Source organism: Condylura cristata, unplaced genomic scaffold (assembly GCF_000260355.1).
Source record: "Condylura cristata isolate star-nosed mole 26May11 unplaced genomic scaffold, ConCri1.0 scaffold00023, whole genome shotgun sequence".
Taxonomy (NCBI): Eukaryota; Metazoa; Chordata; class Mammalia; order Eulipotyphla; family Talpidae; genus Condylura; species Condylura cristata.
Window position 1 is genome coordinate 24,546,248 of NW_004567124.1, and position 19,890 is coordinate 24,566,137.

At 46.1% G+C, this 19,890-nt stretch overlaps 1 protein-coding gene across 1 annotated transcript in view; it reads right to left on the reverse strand.

Annotated features, from left to right (window-relative positions):
• The window catches only part of STARD9 (StAR-related lipid transfer (START) domain containing 9), a 103,798-nt gene that overhangs the window by 28,533 nt on the left and 55,375 nt on the right, over positions 1-19,890 (reverse strand). The window contains exons 10-20 of the mRNA XM_004687551.2: positions 16,973-17,040; positions 14,662-14,759; positions 14,112-14,321; positions 13,861-13,958; positions 12,936-13,013; positions 12,461-12,532; positions 8,991-9,170; positions 5,289-5,340; positions 4,881-5,018; positions 4,108-4,190; positions 3,875-3,978 (exon numbers count right to left, since the gene is read on the reverse strand). Of these exons, the coding sequence (XP_004687608.1) occupies positions 3,875-3,978; positions 4,108-4,190; positions 4,881-5,018; positions 5,289-5,340; positions 8,991-9,170; positions 12,461-12,532; positions 12,936-13,013; positions 13,861-13,958; positions 14,112-14,321; positions 14,662-14,759; positions 16,973-17,040 (1,181 nt within the window). The remainder of the gene's footprint in view (positions 1-3,874; positions 3,979-4,107; positions 4,191-4,880; positions 5,019-5,288; positions 5,341-8,990; positions 9,171-12,460; positions 12,533-12,935; positions 13,014-13,860; positions 13,959-14,111; positions 14,322-14,661; positions 14,760-16,972; positions 17,041-19,890) is intronic.

A 19,890-nucleotide genomic window follows, 5' to 3' on the forward strand; every position in this document is an offset into this window, starting at 1 on the left:
GGAGGTGGGGAAAGTGAGTGGGGTATAAGCAAACAAGATCAGCCACGAGTGATCATTTATATGGTACTTAGAATTTCCAAAATGCCTAGTTTAAAAAGATTTCTAGACTGAAGTCATGCTTTACTCTACACCAGGGTCCCTTGTGACCAGGGACGGACCAGAGACTTCCCTCTGGAGACTCACAGTTCCACCTGTATGCTAAGCCTTTCTCTGGTCATGTGTGGTCTTCTATGCAAAGACCTCAAATGCTGGAGACCTAGCCCTATCAGCTGGGTTTCCAGGGAGCCAAGGGCCTGAATTTAACCTCTTCTTGCCCAGGCCGTGGCGGTGGAGATAAGACCGAGAAGGGTCAGGATCTAACAAAAGAGCCTGACATCACCCTGCGTTCGTTAGTCACCTCTCACTCTCAATCCGGGCCGGGGGGCCTTGCTCTCAGGCCTGCAAAAGGCTCATTTAATGACTTAGGAGAGCACACACCACTTAGGAGAGCAACCATTTTGTAGGGCAGAATGAAATCAAAGTGGGTAGCAGAGCAGAGGGCCATAAACTATAGAACCTGGGGACTCAGTCTGGTCCACTGCTTGCTCTGTGAATAAAACATTTTTTTTTGGTCTTTGAACACACCACTCCCATGAATTGGCATATGTTTGTCTAGGCTTTTGCCCCACAGTGGCCAAGCTGAATAGCCGAGGCAGAGACAGTGGAGCCTTTACATAAAGTTTGCTGCCTAGCTTAGAAGAAATTAAGCTTTCTTCAAGCAGCCTAACGAGGACAGTGAAAGCAGAAGGTGGGAGAGTGCACAGGTGGGTGGGAACTGACATGTGACCATCCTGTCCCTGGAGAGGAGGCCGCAAGGACCCCCGTGCAGTGGTTCCAAAGATTAGGGTGGGGAAGGCTGCTGTGGGCAAAAAGGCCAAATAGACAGCGGAATGTACCAGCAAGAAGAAAGGCACCCTACGTCACATGTGAGGAGAAAGAGTAGAAAGAACAGCTGGAATTCAAAACCAGTCAAAACCGAACAAATAGTAAAAGCAGTTAATGGCAAACCCTTTGCCCATTTATATGTGCCATGCCTGCACAACAGCTCCAATTTTGTCTGACCACAGAAATGACTGAATTTCAAACATGACCCCGTCAGAGGATGTGGACAACCCCAGCTACGTCCCAGGTCATCAGCTGCAAGGGGCTGCAAGGGGCCGCAAGCAGCACAGAAGGGACCTTTACCCTGAATCCCTGACAGGATGCAGCTCTCCCCTCTTGTCTCTCAGTGCTCAGATGTACAGTTTGCTTCTCCAGAGAAGAGAGGTCCCCCTACCCTCCCCCTAGGAAAGCGGCAGCCAGTCAGCTTCTGCAGACCTGATCTAGTTTTCCTTCAAAGCAGCATAGGACCTGCAAGAAGGTCCACTACAGAGGCCATACAGCGTATTGGCCCAGGACGCCACACACCACCACACTGAGAACAGACCCTCTGCTGAGCACAACAGTCAAGTTTCCAAAAGGCAGGTGAAAATACCAACCTGGTGCTACCTGTCTGGGTAGATTACCGAGGGCAAGTCTTCAGTTACCTGTTAGCCAAGGACCTCAGTCTCTACTAGGCGACTGCCCTTCATCCTGGGAGGCTCCAGCATCCCCTGGCTGCTGCCTGGTCACCTGCTTCCAGGGCTCCACAGCGCCCTCCCCCTCCCTGCCGCCTGGAGGTCTGGCAGCTGCTGCAGCAAAATGCAGCAGCGTCTACTCACTAAGGCAGCAGTGCGGTGACAGCCATGACAGGGCCTCCCCAGCTCTAGGCACTTCAGAGGAAGCCCCCAAATTCCAGTTAGGAGAAGGCCACAGCTTTTAAGGATAAATTCCTCTCTGACCCAGATCACTGCTGCAAGGGGAAAAGGAAGCAAACTGCTCCTTTTCCCTGGCCCTGAATCAGCTCCAGCTCTGCAGGCTCCCCACAAATCCTCCTCCAAAGAAAAAAAAGAGGGGAAAAATGCCTCAGACAAGGGGAGGCTCTGGAGTCGATCCCACCCAAGAGCAGATGAGAGACTCCCATGGAGACACAGGCACGAACCCAGATGGGAGCCAGCTGACAACGTGCACTTCTCTCTCCTCTGACGGGTTCTCTCTCTGTCCCTCTGCCCAATCACAGGCTCGGGCCTCACACCAGCCCACCTCCACCAGGGCTGGCACAGCAGGGCTGGCTACGGAAGCTGGGCAGGACCAGGCCAGCCCACAGGCTCCCGAAGCTGGTGCTGGAGAGCAGGGTCAGCAGGTGGACGAGGCCATGGTTTGCCAACCCCTCTGCTCTCACTTGGTGTGAATAAAAGATCACCTCGGTGCCAATGGGGTTTGAGAGCTGAGGCGACCTTGAAAAGACAGGGGAGACACACGTTCCCTGGGCTGGATGAGCCAGCAGCCATGAGAGGGAAAAGTACACGAGAGGAGGCTTCCTGGGTAGCTTATTGCATGTACTTGCCCTTTCTGCCCTTACAGAGAGGACCCCTGGGGAAAGAGGGGAGCATCTCCCCTCAGAGGTGAACAAACAGCTTCCGAGACTCAGTAACCTGCTACAGTGCCTCAGTTTTCTCCTACAGAGACAGGATGAGAAGCAGCTTCATCCACTCCTCTTCAACATCCAAGACCCCAAGTGGAAGAGTAAGTCCCTATAAACCCTGAAAGCTGGGAAACATCAGTCTTCAGTGCCCTTTCCAGTGGAAACCTCACTTAGAATGAGGTTCCTTTTCATGACTTCACTACAAAAGGCAGGGCCGTGCTGACAAACAAGAGGTCCAGCCTCGATCCTCAAATCTGCCCTGGCCTTGCTATGTGCCACGTCTCTGGTCACCCCACTCAGCCCTCAGTCATTGCATACTGGGGCCATCCTCCCCTGTACTCTGGTACCTTGTCCCTGGGCCTTTACAACCTCCTGTGAAGCCCTGCCTGCTGGGCACACCCCCGTGTCAGGGAATCTCGCTCCTGTACCCAAAGCCTCACTGCTGACATCAGACTCACTGACTCAGCTGCCACCAAATGCTTCCGGTTGGAGGAAAAAGCAGCTAGAGCCCACTGAAGGGATCAGGGGACCAAGGGCCTTCACAACCCCCCATATAACCTTTGTGACACCCAGGGCCTCACAGAAGTGCCAAGTCCCCTGCTGACATTTTCTACAGGACGGGCTCAAGGCAGACTTTGGCTGATGGGAATAGAAGGATAACACTGTTCCCAGTGCCAAGCCTGTAGGACACCTACATCTGTGACAGTTCTATGTAGAAACAGATAAAGAACGAATGAAGAAGGCAGTTACCATCAGTCACATATAAAACTTTGATTCCATGCTTTACACATCCAATGGGGGGCATGAGAGGGGTAGAACCTCAAGATACTGTTCCTGGAGTTCTTGCCCCTCTTTCACATTTCTGGACCCTTGGTTGTGAGCAAAAAGAGATTCTCAGTCTCACACTACTGAAGAGAAAGCCATCAGAATCCTGGAAGCTAAATGACACACACCAAGAACTCACACACAGAAGACCAGGATGTAAGGGGGTAACCAAGGAGATATGTTCTGAAGCAGTGCCAAAGAGTTCTACAAATGTATCACATTTGCATCTTAATGACAAAGGACACTTAAATCACATACTTCTTTCGGTGATGCAGAAAGTCGCCCAACCGAAGAGGAGTGAGTGAGGGCCAAGCCCACATCCCTGCCAATTAAAAGGCGAGCAGCAACTCAGCATCTTCAGGTCATCTGCCCGCGTGGGACTCTCAGTTCAGACCAGGTCTCTTGCGTCCTTGGAAGCACGCTCCTCTCCCCCCACTCCATGTTGTAATGAACTCCAAAACAAAAGCAGCAGTTTGCACAGAAGAACGAACAGCAGCTGTGTCTTACCTTTCCTTCCAAAGTGAAGGACACAGACCCAGGCGGCAGGCAGCAGCATCTCTGTCCAAGTCCAGCCATTCCAAAGAGCCACTGCCACTGACAGCCTCTCCAGCCTGGGCATGGGGAAGAAATCACAGTGAGGGTGCCCCCAGCACCTTTAGCCCAACAGAAACAGACAGTTCACCTCCTGCCCCACAAAGGGCAATTGAGCAGGCTGGGGGTCTGGAAAGCACTGCACTCACCTGCCTTCTCTCCCGCAAGACAGCGGCCTCTGCTGGGTGGTTGAATCGGAACTTCTGTGCTTTCCCCAGGGTTATCACAGCTCCTGTGGCCCGAGATAGAAGTCAGGCAACTGCTCACACTTAGAAATACACATTTAAGGATGCAGGGCACTGTTCTGTAAGACAAAGCACCGCCCTCAACAAACGCACAGTTTAGCGGAGTAAGTCATATGCTCACTGGATCGCACACAGTATGTTTATGAATGAATGACATGAAGAGGGCAAACCCTGGTCCTCCAAGGGAAAGCAAGATGAGTTCCAGATGAGGTAGTCAGGAAATGCTTTATGGAAGTAGGAGAATCTGAGCACAGGCTCAAAGGACAGGCGACACTGGGTAGACTGTAATAGTAGCCAGAACAATGATAGAAACGGCAAGGTTTACTCAGTGCCAGCAACAATGTTAGGGATTTTACATGGAGGAGCTTATTCACACCTCATAGCAACCCTCTTCTGACTCCCATTTAACAGATGAGGAAACTGAGGTTGGGATCCTCCCAAGGCCACAAAGCTAACAAGCACAGATATAAATGTCAGAGTAATTCTCCACGCTGTTGTGCTGGAGTTGGAGTTTGTTTGTTTAGAAAAAAGATTTGGGCTCATGAGAGGGTCATAGGAGGAAATGTTAAGATCTGATGGAGCTCCATCCATCAGCTTGCTTCACCACACTCTCTGACCCATGAGACCATAGCTGGTCTACCACATCCCAGCACAAACACAGCAGTGGACGGTTCTACCTTGGGTCAGACGACAGGAGGCAGTGACCTCCCGGCCATTGACTGTGCAGCGGGCTCCCTGGGCTGGCCGCAGGACCACTACCCCACAGGCACTGGTGATGGTACAATGGTCTCTCTCGATCCACTGCCCCTGCAGGACTAGAAAGAGGTCGGGGTCACATGGGCCTGGGCACCTCCAGGAAATGCCCTCTTCCATACTAGGAGAGCAGAGCCACCTAGCACCCCTTGGGCCTGGATCTTGCCCCAGCCCAGCGTGGGTCTCTTTAACATGTCCCAGGCCCACAGCCTCACACAAGAGGAGGGACTCCTCAATGCTTCAAAGTTCCTTTCTCTCAGATTCCCCTGAAGAAACCTTTCAGGCATGAATATCTGCCACAGACTGTCAGGCCCATATGTCCTGTCACTTACCAATATCCTGTTCCTGGTCTGAGTCAATTCTTCCTATTTTTGTTGTCCCCTCCTAAAGGAAAAACCAAAGTGATTTTAGCGAAAACAAAAAGTGACACAGCGCTGCCCCCAATGAGAGTCCACCTATCTGGGTGTCATCACCCTCTCCCACGCCCTCCCAGACTTGCCCACACCACTTCTCCACTTTGGCCCAGGCTGTTCTGGCTGCTCTACCACTCCCTCGGCAGCCCAGGAAGCCCCGGAGAGGCCGGACACATATGACAAGGCAGCACCATCTGCTACATGTGCTGCACACTCCTTCCTGCCTGAAGCTAGGGGAGAGGTGTGGCTCTGGGTCAGAGGTTGCCAAGTCTGAGGACATGGGTACCCAAGGGGCTTAGGCCAATGCGACCCTTGGTTGTGTCAGTCTCAGAGACACATGTTCTATGAAGATGAGACACAGGGTTTTTACCTTCTTGGTCTGCAGATGAAGTTGAACTGACACCAGATTCTAAGGAAGGGAAAGCACAAGTAGGAGAAAAGCACATCTAGAACCAAAGGGGACTGGAAGAGAGTCTAAGAGAGGAGGGGGAACTGGAGTGTGTACAATGAACCCCTGGGTTCGTAGCAGACAAGGCCGTCGGCCTCGCTTTATGACAATACTGCTCAAGACCACAAAGGCCCGAGGAAGGCGGTGACAGCCACGGAGGTGCTGAAATTCAGATGGCACCGAGCCCTTATTGAGTTACCATTCCCTGTGTCCCAGGTGTTGTGCTGAGCTCTCCAGAGGCATTTCTTACTCCTTCAGTGATACCCCAATTGCAGGTAATTACTAACCCTCCCCCCCCCTTTTTTTTTTTAAAGATTTATTTATTTATTCATACAGAACTGGGGTACAGGCCAGAGATGCGGAGGGTGAGAGGATTCACCAGAGACAGAGCGGGAGCAGAACAGGCAGGTCGACGAAGTACACTGCTGAGGAGAGCAGTGGGCGGGTCAGGAGAGGTCTGCCTCGCCATGTGGTCGCCTCCGGGGCAGGCGGGAATCGAACTCATGCTGAAGTGGCTTTAGTTTCTTAGTGCAGTGCTTTAACCCGCTGCGCCACCAGGGAGGGCCCACCCTCCCCCTTTTTATAGAGCAGAATCTGAATTCCACGAAGGACAAGTTGCCGAAGGAACCCACACACTAAGAGGGGAACTCTTGGCTAGATTCAGGCCCTTCTGGGTTCTGAGCCTATGCTTTTCCAACATCCCCAGTCACTGATAATTTAAAAAGTAGCCCCAGAGGTCCCCCTAGACAGTCCTATCAGTAACTAGGAGGGAGGCCCTGGCAGCTCCTCCAAGAGAAGGAAGACTCCTGACAGTCAAGCGCAAGGCTTGGGCCTCACCGAGCCCCTCCACATGGAGGGCCTGAGCCAGCCTGAGCCCTCCTTCCTGCTCTGTCCCTGATGACCACTAGAGCCAGGCTAGCTCCACAGAGACTGCAATAAGAGTCATGGGACAGGAGGCGAAACCCTCACTGTGGGGCCTGGGTCAGCCCTGATGAGGCGCATTTGTCCAAAAAGGATGACATCCACAGCAACCACAACTTTTAGTTGTGGTTTCTAGTTCTGTCCTGTTCTGCAGGACAGAAACCACCTAAAAAGTGACAGCCCCCCGGCCCTCCCTGGTGGTGCAGCGGGTTAAAGCACTGCACTGAGAAGCTAAAAGCCGCTTCCGCATGAGTTCGATCCCCGCCTGCCCCGGAGGTGACCACATGGCGTGGCAGACCTCTCCTGACCCGCCCGCTGCTCCCCTCAGCAGTGTACTTCGTCGATCTGCCTGTTCTGCTCCCCGCTCTGTCTCTGGTGACGCTTCTCACCGCCCCTGAGCCTCTGGCTGTACCCCAGTTCTGTATGCATAAATAAATAAATCTTTAAAAAGAAAAAAAAAGTGACAGCCCCTAAGATGCCAAGGACAGAGCTGCCTCTGGGGCTTGCCGCCCCCTCTGCCTCCTTTTGAGGGAGTCTGCTGGCACAAAGGCAACCGTGAGGGTGCAGCCCAGGACAGCAGCCACCTGTGCTCTGGCCACCCCTGCCCATTCCCACCCAATGCTCCCCTTAAGTGACTGAGGAAAACAGCTCCCAGGGTACCGCCAGGGACTAGCTCCAGGCCTTAACCACATTAGCAGAGCAAATGGAGATACAGAGAACCCTGAGTTATTCTTATACACTATGACCGAAATCAGAATCTAAACAAAAGGTGGGGGGAGATGGCTACACAAAATGCAGAATACAGGGCTAGAAGGAGACTCAAGGCTCACGCCCAGGCTCACAGGAAAGGCAGCATGGAGGGAACACCGCCCGCCGTGCGCCCTGACGCAGTGGTGAAAAGCGGGGCGCCCTCGCAGAGGCTGGTGACTGCCTGCATGTCTACAACTGAGTGTCAGAGTCACGTCCTTTCACGCAGCTGCTGCAAGGAGTGCTGCCATCCCGCTTCTAGCTTCATCTGCTCACTCCACAGTCAGTCAGCACAGCAGAGTGATTCTACTCAAGCATGGGACGTTGCTATAGATCTGGCCTCTTTCTGAGCCCCTCTTCCTCCCCGTGGTTCTAACAGAAGGCTGTATAGGCTCTTGGTATTTAGGTTTCTTGTTAAGGCAGCAGTCACATATGCCTGAGGCATTTTCACTGAGATAATTTATGCTGTGTGTGTCAGAAAAGAAACTATTTTAGCTTTATGAAAGGCTCCGTCTCTGACAATTTCCATGCGGGTTGATCCAGTGAACACAGACTTTCTAACGTGACAAGCTAATGACTCATGCCATGTGCTCCACAGCATTAGGGGCTCATTCCTCGTGGGGTAATAACAACATTTCATATCCCCCATAAATGCTTTGCTCCTTTTAAATGTCAGCCCAGGCCAGTATGAGAATGAAGACTGGAATTTCAATAAACAAAGGGATTTTGGCCACGTGGTGGGTTCTGCCACCCACGGGGGGCTGTCCCCCCAACAGAGGGACAAGCATATTTCATGAGGACAGGATAGAAGACGCTGTCTACCATGGTCACCCACTCACAAACTGCTTCATTTACAAATGCGGACACGGTCTCCAGGTGACAAAGAACCTTTGAGCCATGACCTTTCTCCAGCGCTTACGCTCCCCCCCTGCTTTCTTCAGGCTTCCTGTATCTACTTTTTCTGATCTTTCATCTTTCCTAAGTAAATCGAATAGAGAAGTGAGAGGCGCACTTTTCGCTGACTTGGGGGTTGAACTAACTGGGAGTGGATGGGGGTACTGCTGCAGATTTTCTGATTGCTCCTGTAGCCTCTGAGAGTCATCAGTGAGCAGCCTGACTGTGCAGCGCTCAGAAGCAACAGTGGGATCCTGAGGTGAGGATTTCACCCCTGTCACTGCAGCCCTGTACTTGAGGAAGCCAGAAAAGGAACGTAAGCAGCATCATTCTTTTAAAAAGAGGAGATTAATGCATCAAGAAGAAAAGTTACATAAGAGTGAGAGCAGCAGCATGTGAACAATAAATGACTGTTCTGCTTTCCTGTAGCCTTCTCTATTCTCAAAGGCAAGACAGATCGCAGTTGGTTGACTAGCCCACTTTCCTGAGTGCAAACCTGCAGGCAGTTCTCTGCCATCTGTCTCAGCTCATAGACACATGGCTGTTGCCCTTGACTTTTCCAAAATGCCTTCACTCCCAGGGCCAGCAGTTCAGGAAGAGGGCCTGCTTACCTTAAGGTGATAGAGCACAACACCTGTGCTTAGCACATCATCCTCCAAAGCCATGAGGTGTGGCAGGCTGGAGTCAATGACCACCCCGGCCCTCCTCCTGTTGATGTCCACTCTGTACTGCTCCAAGAGGGCCTTCCACTCATTCCATTTCCGGGTCCAGTCTTTAGTTAGCTGGTCGATCTGCAGAAATGGGGAGGTGGTCTCAGATGCTTAGCATGAGGAACACATTAAAAGACTGTAGTCGGCGCCTCCCTGATGGCGCTGTGGGTTAAAGCGCAGCACAGCAAGCTAGAGGCAGCAGCTTCAGTGCTGGTTCGATCCCAGCCCCAGATGTGATCCACATGGCGCAGCAGACCTCCCCTGGCCTACCCGCTGCTCCCCTCTGCAGTGTACTTTGTCAATCTGCCTGTTCTGCTCCCCACTTTGTCTTTGGTGAAGCCTCTCACCACCCCTGCACCTCTGGCTTGTATCCCAATTCTGTATGAATAAATAAATCTTTAAAAAAAAAAAAAAGACTGTAGTCACTCTGGCCTGCTTCCTTGTGGCATTACTTTCCTCTTTTTTTAAAAGATTTATTTATGTATACAAGAACTGGGGTACAGGCCAGAGTTGTAGGTGGTGAGAGGATTCAACAGAGACAGAGTGGGGAGCAGAACAGGTAGATATACTGAAATATGTCTACTAAAATATACTGCCTGGGGCAGCAGCAGGTGAGGCAGGAGAGGGACAGCTCCCTGGCCAGGGATTGAACTGCCAGCCACTACAGCGGTGGCTGCCAATAGCTTGATAGCACTGAGACTTAACCCCTGTGCCACCAGGGAGGCCCTCGAGGCGTTAGTTTCTCATTTCCCTCACTAGTACTGTTTAGAGCCCACACAGGCCTTTGCACCTCCTCTGTAAGCTGTGTTTTCTGTGTTCTTCAATAAATAATTATGACATTCATAAACAGAAAATGCCTCAATAAACATGTTTAAAGTGGTCTGCAATAAGGATGGATTTTTGATATTTAGAAAAAAAAAACAGAAAATTTATTTTAAAAAATTAATTGGATTGTTACTCAGACATCTCTGCTGATGACTTCTTTTCCCCCTTCTTCCTTCTCTGTGATCTATGCTGGGAATCCTTCTAGGTCTTAATACTTCTTTCCCACAGTGCAGTACCTTGAGTCTACCTTGGCACAGAGACCCAGAAAGCATCAAAAAGCAACCTTCCCAGGCAGGATGAAGACTGTATATGAAACTGCTCTGAAATACCACAGAGAAACAAAAAACAAGCCACAAAATAAGGAGGGCTTATTATATATCAGCAAGAGTTTTGGGAATTGGCCTTTGTTGGGAGTGACCAAAGATTTACTGACAAGGACTGAATTGGGGCAGTAAAGAACTGAGCCTTGCATCCAAGCTTGATAAAGTGGTAATAAACTGACCTTGCATCCGGGATGGGACTAGCTGAAGGTGACAGCAAACTGGACCTTACGTCAAGGACACAGCGATGAGTCACCCCTTTGGAATCTGAGTTTAGAATCTAGAGACCTTTCCCCCTTATTGAGTTGGCAGTAGCTGCGGACCCCACTCTAGGGGCTCCGTCTCAGCTGTTGTCCCAGAGCAATAAACTCTGCTTGCTCAGCCTTTCTGCCTGCCACCTTCCTTTCTTGCTGCCGGTCACAGAAGTTGGGACAAAACAGCCTTAAGCTAAGACCATCTGGAGGCATTAACAAATATGACTGAATATTTTTTCTTCTCTTGCTAGAAACTGATGCCTTGGCAGGAAGCTTATCTGGGGAGTGGAACTCTCATACCCTCTGGCTTCCGGTTAGATTCGCCCAAGGGAGTCATCAAAGAACTGAGGCGGCCCAGAAAAAGGAACTGGATTCAACTAAGTACTTATCTCCTACTTAAGAAATATGAAAGGAGACAAGTTCAGGTACAAGTATTTTATGTACCCTGGAAAAACCGTTTTTAGTTATGACCACTGAGTTAAAGACTGCAAATGGTAAAACGACAGTATAGCCATAGCACATTTATAGAATGGGCTGGATTGGGCCTGGCAGAGGTGATGAAGAAGGTACAGTGGCTTAGAGTTCACCTGCCTCACACCACTCCCTGGAGGCACTGCTTAACATATCTCCCCTTTGGCCCACTTCCCATGTCACAAAGCTAGTAAAAGACAGATTTAAGTTGAGGTCTAGAGGTTTCTATAATGTTAAAAAATACTAGTGAGCCTAGATGATTTTGACTTTCCTCCTTCACCTCTTATGTATAGAGGAATATGTTGTTGGGCCAAAAATAAGAACGCATGGCTAAAAAAAGAACTTCTGAGAAATTTCTGGATGTGTGATATAGTACTGAAGTCTGGGTAACAAAATATTGACAAGACCAAGATACTCTAATATCTTATAAGGATAATAAAACAGAATATTGAAAATTGGGACATCTGGCCATGGTATCTAAATGTAACTTAGCAACAAATAATGCCTGCCATTTTTTCCTGTTAAATGTCTCTGGGAATCACCATGTAATCTAATATCCCAAAATTAGATTGAGACCCAGACCCTCTCTGGGTCACAACTGCAATCTCTTTCCTGGTTGATTTTTCTACCTCCAGGCTTCTCTCCCTTTGAGTCATCCTACACACAGCTGCCATGTTAATTTCCCCATCATACACTTTTGCTATGTCACCAATTTGGTTCAAGAAGCTACAAATAATCCTATTATGTCAAGTTCAAACCTCCTAGACTGGCCCTCATCTCACCTCCACCACTTCCAGCCAGGAGTGCCTGCTATAGCAACTCAGTCTCCCTCACACCACATGTTCCACGTGGACTCTCACACCATTCCATTTTCTCAATTCTGTGACCTTGTTAATGTGAACCCTTCCTCACCCAAAATGTCTGTTTCCATCTATCTAATAAACTTTACTGATTTTTCAAGGTCTAATTTAAGTTCTTTGACTTCCAGTTCCAGTACTCTGATGCCTGCACTGAAAATGCTAAGTCATAATGATTTCTTCCTTCCCTAAAATCTTTTTTAACTCATATAGTTATTACACTTAACCATTATGTGTCTCCAACCAGACTTCAAGCAATGGGACTTGGAGAGCTGTTGGTATCTTTTGTGGTATCATGCTGAATATCTATCTGGAGTTCAGTTAAATCATAGTGGTTGACTAGAAAGGATGACATGTTGGTAGGCTGATTTAGTAACTGAAAAATAACTTTCTTTTCCCTGGACCACACTCACTAGAGTGAGTGATGAATGCCTGAGAAAACAAAAAGTTGGTCAACAGTCTCTAAAAGAAACACAGGCCCTCTCTCAAGGGTCACTGGAAACAAACAAACAAAAAAAGTCTCTAAACTAAGTAGGGCTCTGTGTCCTGATGAGAGAGCAGTTCTGACCCAGGAAAAATGGAGAGATGTCAGACCTATTCTCAGAGTGGTGTTAAGCACAACTGAGTCCACACAATACACCCACCTTCGATTCATTTTGGAGAACCAGCTCCTTCAGATTTTCATCTTTTTCTTCATTCAATGGACTGAAGTTTCTCTGCACAAAGAGACATGTCCTTTGTGGATCCCACCCTTACTCTTATGAGGGAAAATAAGGTATGGATAAAGGAAAAATTTTACTGTTAAAATCAAAAACAAATCAGAAGCTTAGAGCTTGAGCTCTAAAGGGGAATTCCAAGAATATTTTTCAGGACGGCCTCAATCTTGCCACCTAAAGAACAGGAGCCATTAAGGCAAATTCCCTTTGGGCACCAGAGATCTAATTAGAAGATGCCTGGGACTTCCAAAACTCCTCAGAGAATCAGACTAATCCCTGGCCTGTCCTCTCTGCTCCCTTATCTGCTCTACCAGTGTTAATTGAGAATAGGAATGCAGCAGAGCTGAGATTCTACATAGGAGAAAAGAGCTTCTGAGTGGAAAACTTTCCACTGTTTGCATACCAGCTCAAAGCTCAGCAGCATGGTCTTCAGTCTTCTAATCTCTTCCCTGAGTTCTCTGATCAGCTTTACATTTGCATCCTGAAACAGACAACTGGGTCAGCATTCATTGATGTCAGGTCTCAGTCAGCTATGAGATGCAACCTGCTGTTAGCTTGGAGGAAGCTCCTCATGTGGAATAAACAACTTGTAGGGCAGTCTTCTCAAAGTGTGATCCCAGAATCAGTGCTGCCTTCATCAAAGAACTTATTAGATACTAATTGCCTCCATCCAATACCCACTAACTTTGAAACTTTTTTTAATAAACCCTGCAGGTAACTGCATACACCCTGAGAATCACTACCCCAGAGAAGGCGGTCAGGCAGGTCACACACACCAGAACATGTTTAGGTGGTAGATGTTAATCTTCCAGTGTTGTGACTGAATTAGTACCTCCTAACCCAAGGTGGGCATATCTGGTTACCAATTTGTGATGTCTGCCCTGAAACTTTTCAATGAAATTGCAAAGTAGATACATAACTTTTGGAATATTCTCATTATTATTCAGTTTTCAAAATGAATGAATCCCCTATCAGCCCAATTCCAATCTGAATAGAATAAAAGAGAGACTAAATAGTAAAAAATAACATCACCATAAACTCAAAATATACATAAACACAGAAACTTTCAAATGATCCTTCTTACACTGTACCAGGGATCTTGGGAGGAATGGTCTTAGAGAAATCTCTAAATAAATTTTTCATAAAAGTTCGCTGAAAGAAGTCAGCAGGATATGAGAAAAGGGCATGAAACTTGAACTAAAGAAGTTCACTCCTCATCATTGGGAGAACAAATCTATCAAGTTGGTGTTGAGTTCAATGAGAAAGAAATCAGTGAGGAAAAAGAACTCTGTGTAAACCATCACAGGGGACATCGGTGAAGGCCTCACCTCATTGACCCGTGGCTTATTGATGATGTTTTTGGCGTTGGATGCATATCTCAGAGTGCTCAGGGTCTCACTGTAGCTAGTGTGTGCAGGAGACACAGCTGAGAGAGAAGGAGAAAGTGAAAAAGCACACCACGTCCATCCCACCCAGCCCATAGCCTCTTGCCTAATGCTAACGTCAGTAAGCGTCCTTTGATGAAATGGGTCATCATGAGCTAGCCCCAACACAGGACCAGCTCCAGCCCCCCACTTACTGGCCACCATGATGGTCTTGGAGTTGCCTCCAAGGCTGTCCTTCAGCAGCCAGGTCAACACAGAGTCCCGGTAGGGGATGTAAGACTGCCTCCGTGAGGGCCCCCCTCCACTGCTGGTCCCCAGAGGAGAGCTAGGGATCCCACTGTCACCACCGTCACTGGCTGTGCTGTTGAGGCTCTGGCAACTGCTGAATACTTGAGAGTTCTGGGCTTAAAAGACAAAAAATAATTAAAGTGGAAGAAAAAAGAAGACATGAAACAAATGAAGCATGGCACTTCCCAACTGGGCTGCTTTGCTTGAGCCCTGAAGTAGAGTTTGGATTCATGACAGGGCATGTTAGCCACACAATTTTTCAGTCTTCACTCTTTTTCGAATAAGAGTACTGGAATTTGTTCTAAATCCATAGACAAATACCAGTTTTTCATGGTCACACCCGAAGGTAACTATCAAAAGGAATTTTGTTAGTATCTACCCACGTGATACAATGAAAGCCAGTTCTTTTCCAAAGTCTCCCTCCCACTCTGCTGCTGCAGTGTGTCAGTAAAATACCTAAGGTGGAGATGACAATTCCCAGGGTCACGAGAGACTTGTTGATATTGGCTCCTTCAGTGATCCGGTCCTTACAGTAACTGGGATCTGCTCTTTCACTAAAACACAGCCAATGACAACACACACTAAAGCAAACAAGAAGACACTATCCTTTCACTGTTGTTGAAAGATACTAGACATCACGCTGTACATCATGTAAAAGAACCACATAATAAATTCCCTTTAGAATTCAACTCTAGAAAAAAAGGTTACCATCTTATAATGAACTGACATTCTTCTGTTTCTCAGATAATAAAAATTAAGTCATTTTTTACAGTTCTGTTTTTGACTGCCAGAGCACTTTCAGTTAAATGTAGTACTCATTTACAGTAATAGCATTAGCATAACTTTTTGGTATATATCCTCCCCCTCTGTCTTTGTTTTAATTGCACATGTTAAAGGCTTGTGGTATCTGTGTCATTAACTGTCAACATCTCAAATTCCCTTTTTAAGCAAACAGGAAATATTAAAAATTTATACATCCAGTTTGCTGACATAACTTCTTCCAGACAGCACTTAGTTTTTAAGGAACTGCTATAACATATTAATTATTTAGCAGTTATAAATCAAAAAAAAATTGCCTATTTCATTAGACACTTTTTTTTAAAGATTTATTTATTTATTTATTCATACAGAACTGGGGTACAGACTGGAGATGCGGAGGGTGAGAGGATTCACCAAGGACAGAGTGGGGAGCAGAACAGGCAGATCGACGAAGCACACTGCTGAGGGGAGCAGCAGGCGGGTCAGGAGAGGTCTGCCACACCATGTGGATCTCCTCCGGGGCAGGCAGGAATCGAACTCATGCTGCAGTGTCTTTAGCTTCTCAGTGCTGTGCTTTAACCTGCTGTGACCAGGGAGGGCCCACACTGGACACTTTTTAAAAATTTTTAAATTTATTTTTTGCATCATTCTTCATTTTGTGCATTTTTTCATTTCAGTTGAAATCCCATGGGCTTCCTACCACCAATTCACCTGTGTGTCATCATCATAGTTCTGTGCACTCCTCCCACCCACTCCAGTTTTGATCCTATTTCCCTCTCCATCCCTGTAAAATGTCTCTGGTTTATAGTTGTTCATTTTCATTTTTTTCTTTATTCCAATTGCTTTTTTTCCCCTTTTGGTCCCTTATGGTCCTGCTATGAGTGAAACCATCGAGTATTTTTTTTTCTTTGTGGCTTTCTTTCATTAAGATGATCCCTTCTTGCTCCATCCATATTGCTGCAAAAGGCATGAGTTTATCTTTTTGACTAATATTCCATTGAGTATATGCACCATATCTTCTTGATCCAGTCATATAGTTTTGGGCACTTGGGTTGATTCCAAGTCTCCCCTATTGTAAAAAGAGCAGCAATAAACATGGGGGTACAGATGTCATTGGACACTTTTTTGGTGACCATGTTATCTCCAAGACTTTTTCTTTCTGGACATTTGACTACTCATACTTCTATGACAGTATCTTCTCTCTAATGCCACAATATTTTATAAAACTTTATTTAAAGTAATGTGTTGAGATCAATAAGGGGTAAAGAAATAGAAGGATGTCAGTTCATTTTAAGATGGTAACCTTTTTTTTCCCTAGCACTGAATTCTAAAATTCAGTTACCCCCACTTAGAACAGGGGTTTACGGTCCTGGTTGTCTACTACAATGAACTGGTTAGCTTTAAAAACTACTGATGCCCACTTTATGAACCCCCTCCCCAACTAATGATTTGATTAATTTGGTCTGAGGTAGAATCTAGACACTGGGAATTCTTAAAAGTTTCAGGCGTTTTTTTGTTTGTCTGTTTTTAAAGAATTATTTATTTATGCTTACAACTGGGGTACAGGCTAGAGGTGTGGTGGGTGAGAGGATTCACCAGACACAGAGTGGGAAGCAAAACAGGTACACTGACAAGTACACTGCTGAGGGGAGCAGCAGGCAGGTCAGAAGAGGTCTGCCGTGCCATGTGGGTCACCTCCCGGGTGGGGTATCGAACTCATGCTGTAGTGGCTTTGGAGAGCTTCATAATGTGGTACTTTAATCTGTTGCACCACCAGGAAGAGCCCCCAGGTGTTTTTAATAGCATCTAGGATTGAGAACTGATATAGAAGAATTTTTCAGTCTTTGGAAGATCATATTTCTTAGTCCAATATTCACTGTATTTGTTTCTTTTGTAATTTTGTATTAAAATGTGAACAAGATCGATCTATAACTATCCCCTATAAAATGAGCAAGAAAAAGATCATTGTCAAGGGAGTAATTCCCCGTGGTTTTGAAATCCTAATTACCTGCCCGCTAGGTCCACAAGGTTGATCTTGCTAGCAATTTCCGAGGGGAGGTTGTTTTCCAGGATTGCCTAAGGGAAAAAATACACTCAAAGTTCATCATTTGGAACAATGGGATCTTCTTTTCAGACACCCTCCTAACCAATCATATTTTAGATTACTTAAAACATCTCACTCACTTAAAACATCTGTATTTTAATAGGCTTTGTTCCAGTAAGCCTCGGGGCATTACATTATTAAAAATACAAGCAGAAAAAAAAATACAAGCAGACTTTCATCAGAGTACGTGGGAAAATCTCCAAGAGGTCCTCATACTTTTCAGGAGCATCAGAGATTTTAGTACACTAAAATGCTATACTCTTCTACAGGAGGCTCTGACTCTCATCAGTAGATACTCACAGCAGGTGTGGAGCTTCGACTGGGGTTTTTCTGTTGGTAGCCTGAGCCAGTGCGTCAGTTTGCTCGGGCAAGTTCTGTCTCTATTCTAGTGAGGAGTATCCAGCCCTCAAGAGCAATACTACTTCCCCTTTACCCAAATTCAATGTGAATTTTTCGTCTTGTTTTAATGTACATACATTACCAGAATCTAGTTTTAAATCATTTCCAATAATTGCCAAAGTCGCCTCAATAATGTTTGCAATCAATCTCTACTCTCATGCCCCATACCCAGACAACTATCACCAATGCTCTCTCTAAACTTGTCTTCTCAGGATAGTGCCTACAGATGGAATAATGCAATGCCTAGCTTGTTTCATTATGCATCATTATTTAAGATTCACCCATTCTGAAGGTGTATCAATAGTTCAATCATGCTTATTGGTGAGTAGAATTCCACTGTACGAATATACCATGGTACACTTATCTATTCACTTCTTCATGAACATTTGGCTTGTTCCCAGTTTTGGGTAGTTACAAATAAAACTGCTATTTGTGTGGACATAGAATATCTTTTCTCTTGGGAAAATACCTTGGCATGGAATGACTAGCTCACATGGTAGGTAATATGCTTGCTTGTTTGTTTTCAAGGGCCAAGTTTTTTACTTGTTCATTTCTTGCATTTGAGGCACTCCTCCAATGACATCCTTGACTTGCGATTCTTTGTCATAATCTTTAATGACCACACAATCCCAGCCAATTGCTTTATAGTTTATGCTTTACAAGGATTTCCCTCTCTGTAGATTTTACAGAAGCCTGCTCATTTACCCAGTTTCTTGTCATCATCAATCTTAAGTAGAATTATTTGCACTGAACGGGTTTAGCGCTTGTTGAATTCTATTGAGCTCCACCTGCTAGATCACCATGGATATGGGCAGTCTTCTTGCAGAGCGGCATCAACTTCCCTTAGTGCCTCTTCCCCGTGCCCCAGCACAAGACCTTCCTCTGCCTTGGCAGTTAATGGCAGAGTCAAATCTTAAACATGTCATCCACCTCTGCATGTATAAGTAGTGCCAAAAAAATAGCTGTTTAGATTTTTAAGAAGCTGTAAAATTACTTGCCAAAGTTGTTGTCCCACTTCACATTCCCACCAGTAACATGATGTATGAGAAATCCAGCTCCTATACTTCTTGCCACTATTTAGTACATTCATTCATTTTAATCTTGGTCATTTAAACAGTAGGGAGTGGATCTAGCTTAGTTTTCATTTGCATTTCCATAATGATTAATCATTCAAAAGATGCCATTATTAAAGTGCCAGCAGCCAAAATGAGGCTCAATCTCTTTCTGATATCTGACCACAGCAAGAACCCTAAGAGGCATTTCAGTGCATCTTCCCACCTTCACAGTTTGGGCCATTACATTTACCCCAACCCTCACTAGCCACAGGGCCCTCTAATGTCTTATGTTCCTTTGCACAAAAGTGCAAATTCTGTCACCCAGGGCCATTTGGGCAGCATGAGCCCCCTTATTTTTTGCTGGGCATGGGTACAGCTTCTGTTCAGTCAGGACATGTGAGGGTCAGTCAAGCCCCTTATGGCTGTATCCATTTAACAGTCTACTAAATCCCAGATAGTCTTGTCAGTTCATTTCTTGCCTTAAAAAGACACAGAACCTTAAGACAGGAAAAAGACATACAAGGAATCCATATAGGAAAAGAAGAAGTAAAACTACCTTTATTTGCATACAACATGTTAATTTACATGGAAACCCTAAAAACTCCACAGAGAAATTAACCAAAACCATCCACCAGTTTAGCAATGTAGCAGGACATAAAATCAACACACAAAAGTAAGAGGCCTTCCTATACACAAATCAGAAGAAGCAGAAATTTAAAAAAGCATCCCCTTTTCAATTAAAACAAAAAGAATCAAATACCTGGGAGTCAACCTAACAAAAGAGGTAAAAGACCTTTACAAAGAAAATTACACAAAACACTGTTAAAAGAAATTCAAGAAGACACCATGAACTGGAAAGACATTCCCTGCTCATGGATTGGGAGAATTATCATCATCAAAATGGCCATCCTGCCAAAAGCAATATACAGATTTAACACCATCCCAATAAAATTCTCAATGGCATTCTTCAAAGAAATAGAAAAAATATTGATGAGATTCATATAGAACAACAAAAGACCTCAAATAATCATGACTAGGAAGAAAGAGAAGAGAGGCATTACAATCCCAAACTTCAAGCTATACTACAAAGCATTAATAATCAAAACTGCATGGTACTGGGACAAGAACAGACATACAGACCAGTGGAATCGGATAGAAATCTTTGAAAAAAGAGCAAAGAAGATACAATGGAACAAATAAAGTTTGTTCAGCAAATGGTGCTGAGAAAACTGGGAAGCTACATACAAAAAAATGAAACTAGATCACTACCTCACACCACACACAAAAATCATCTCAAAGTGGATTAAAGACCTAGACATAAGAACAGAAACCATAAAATACCTGGAAGCAAAGATGGGCCAAACACTA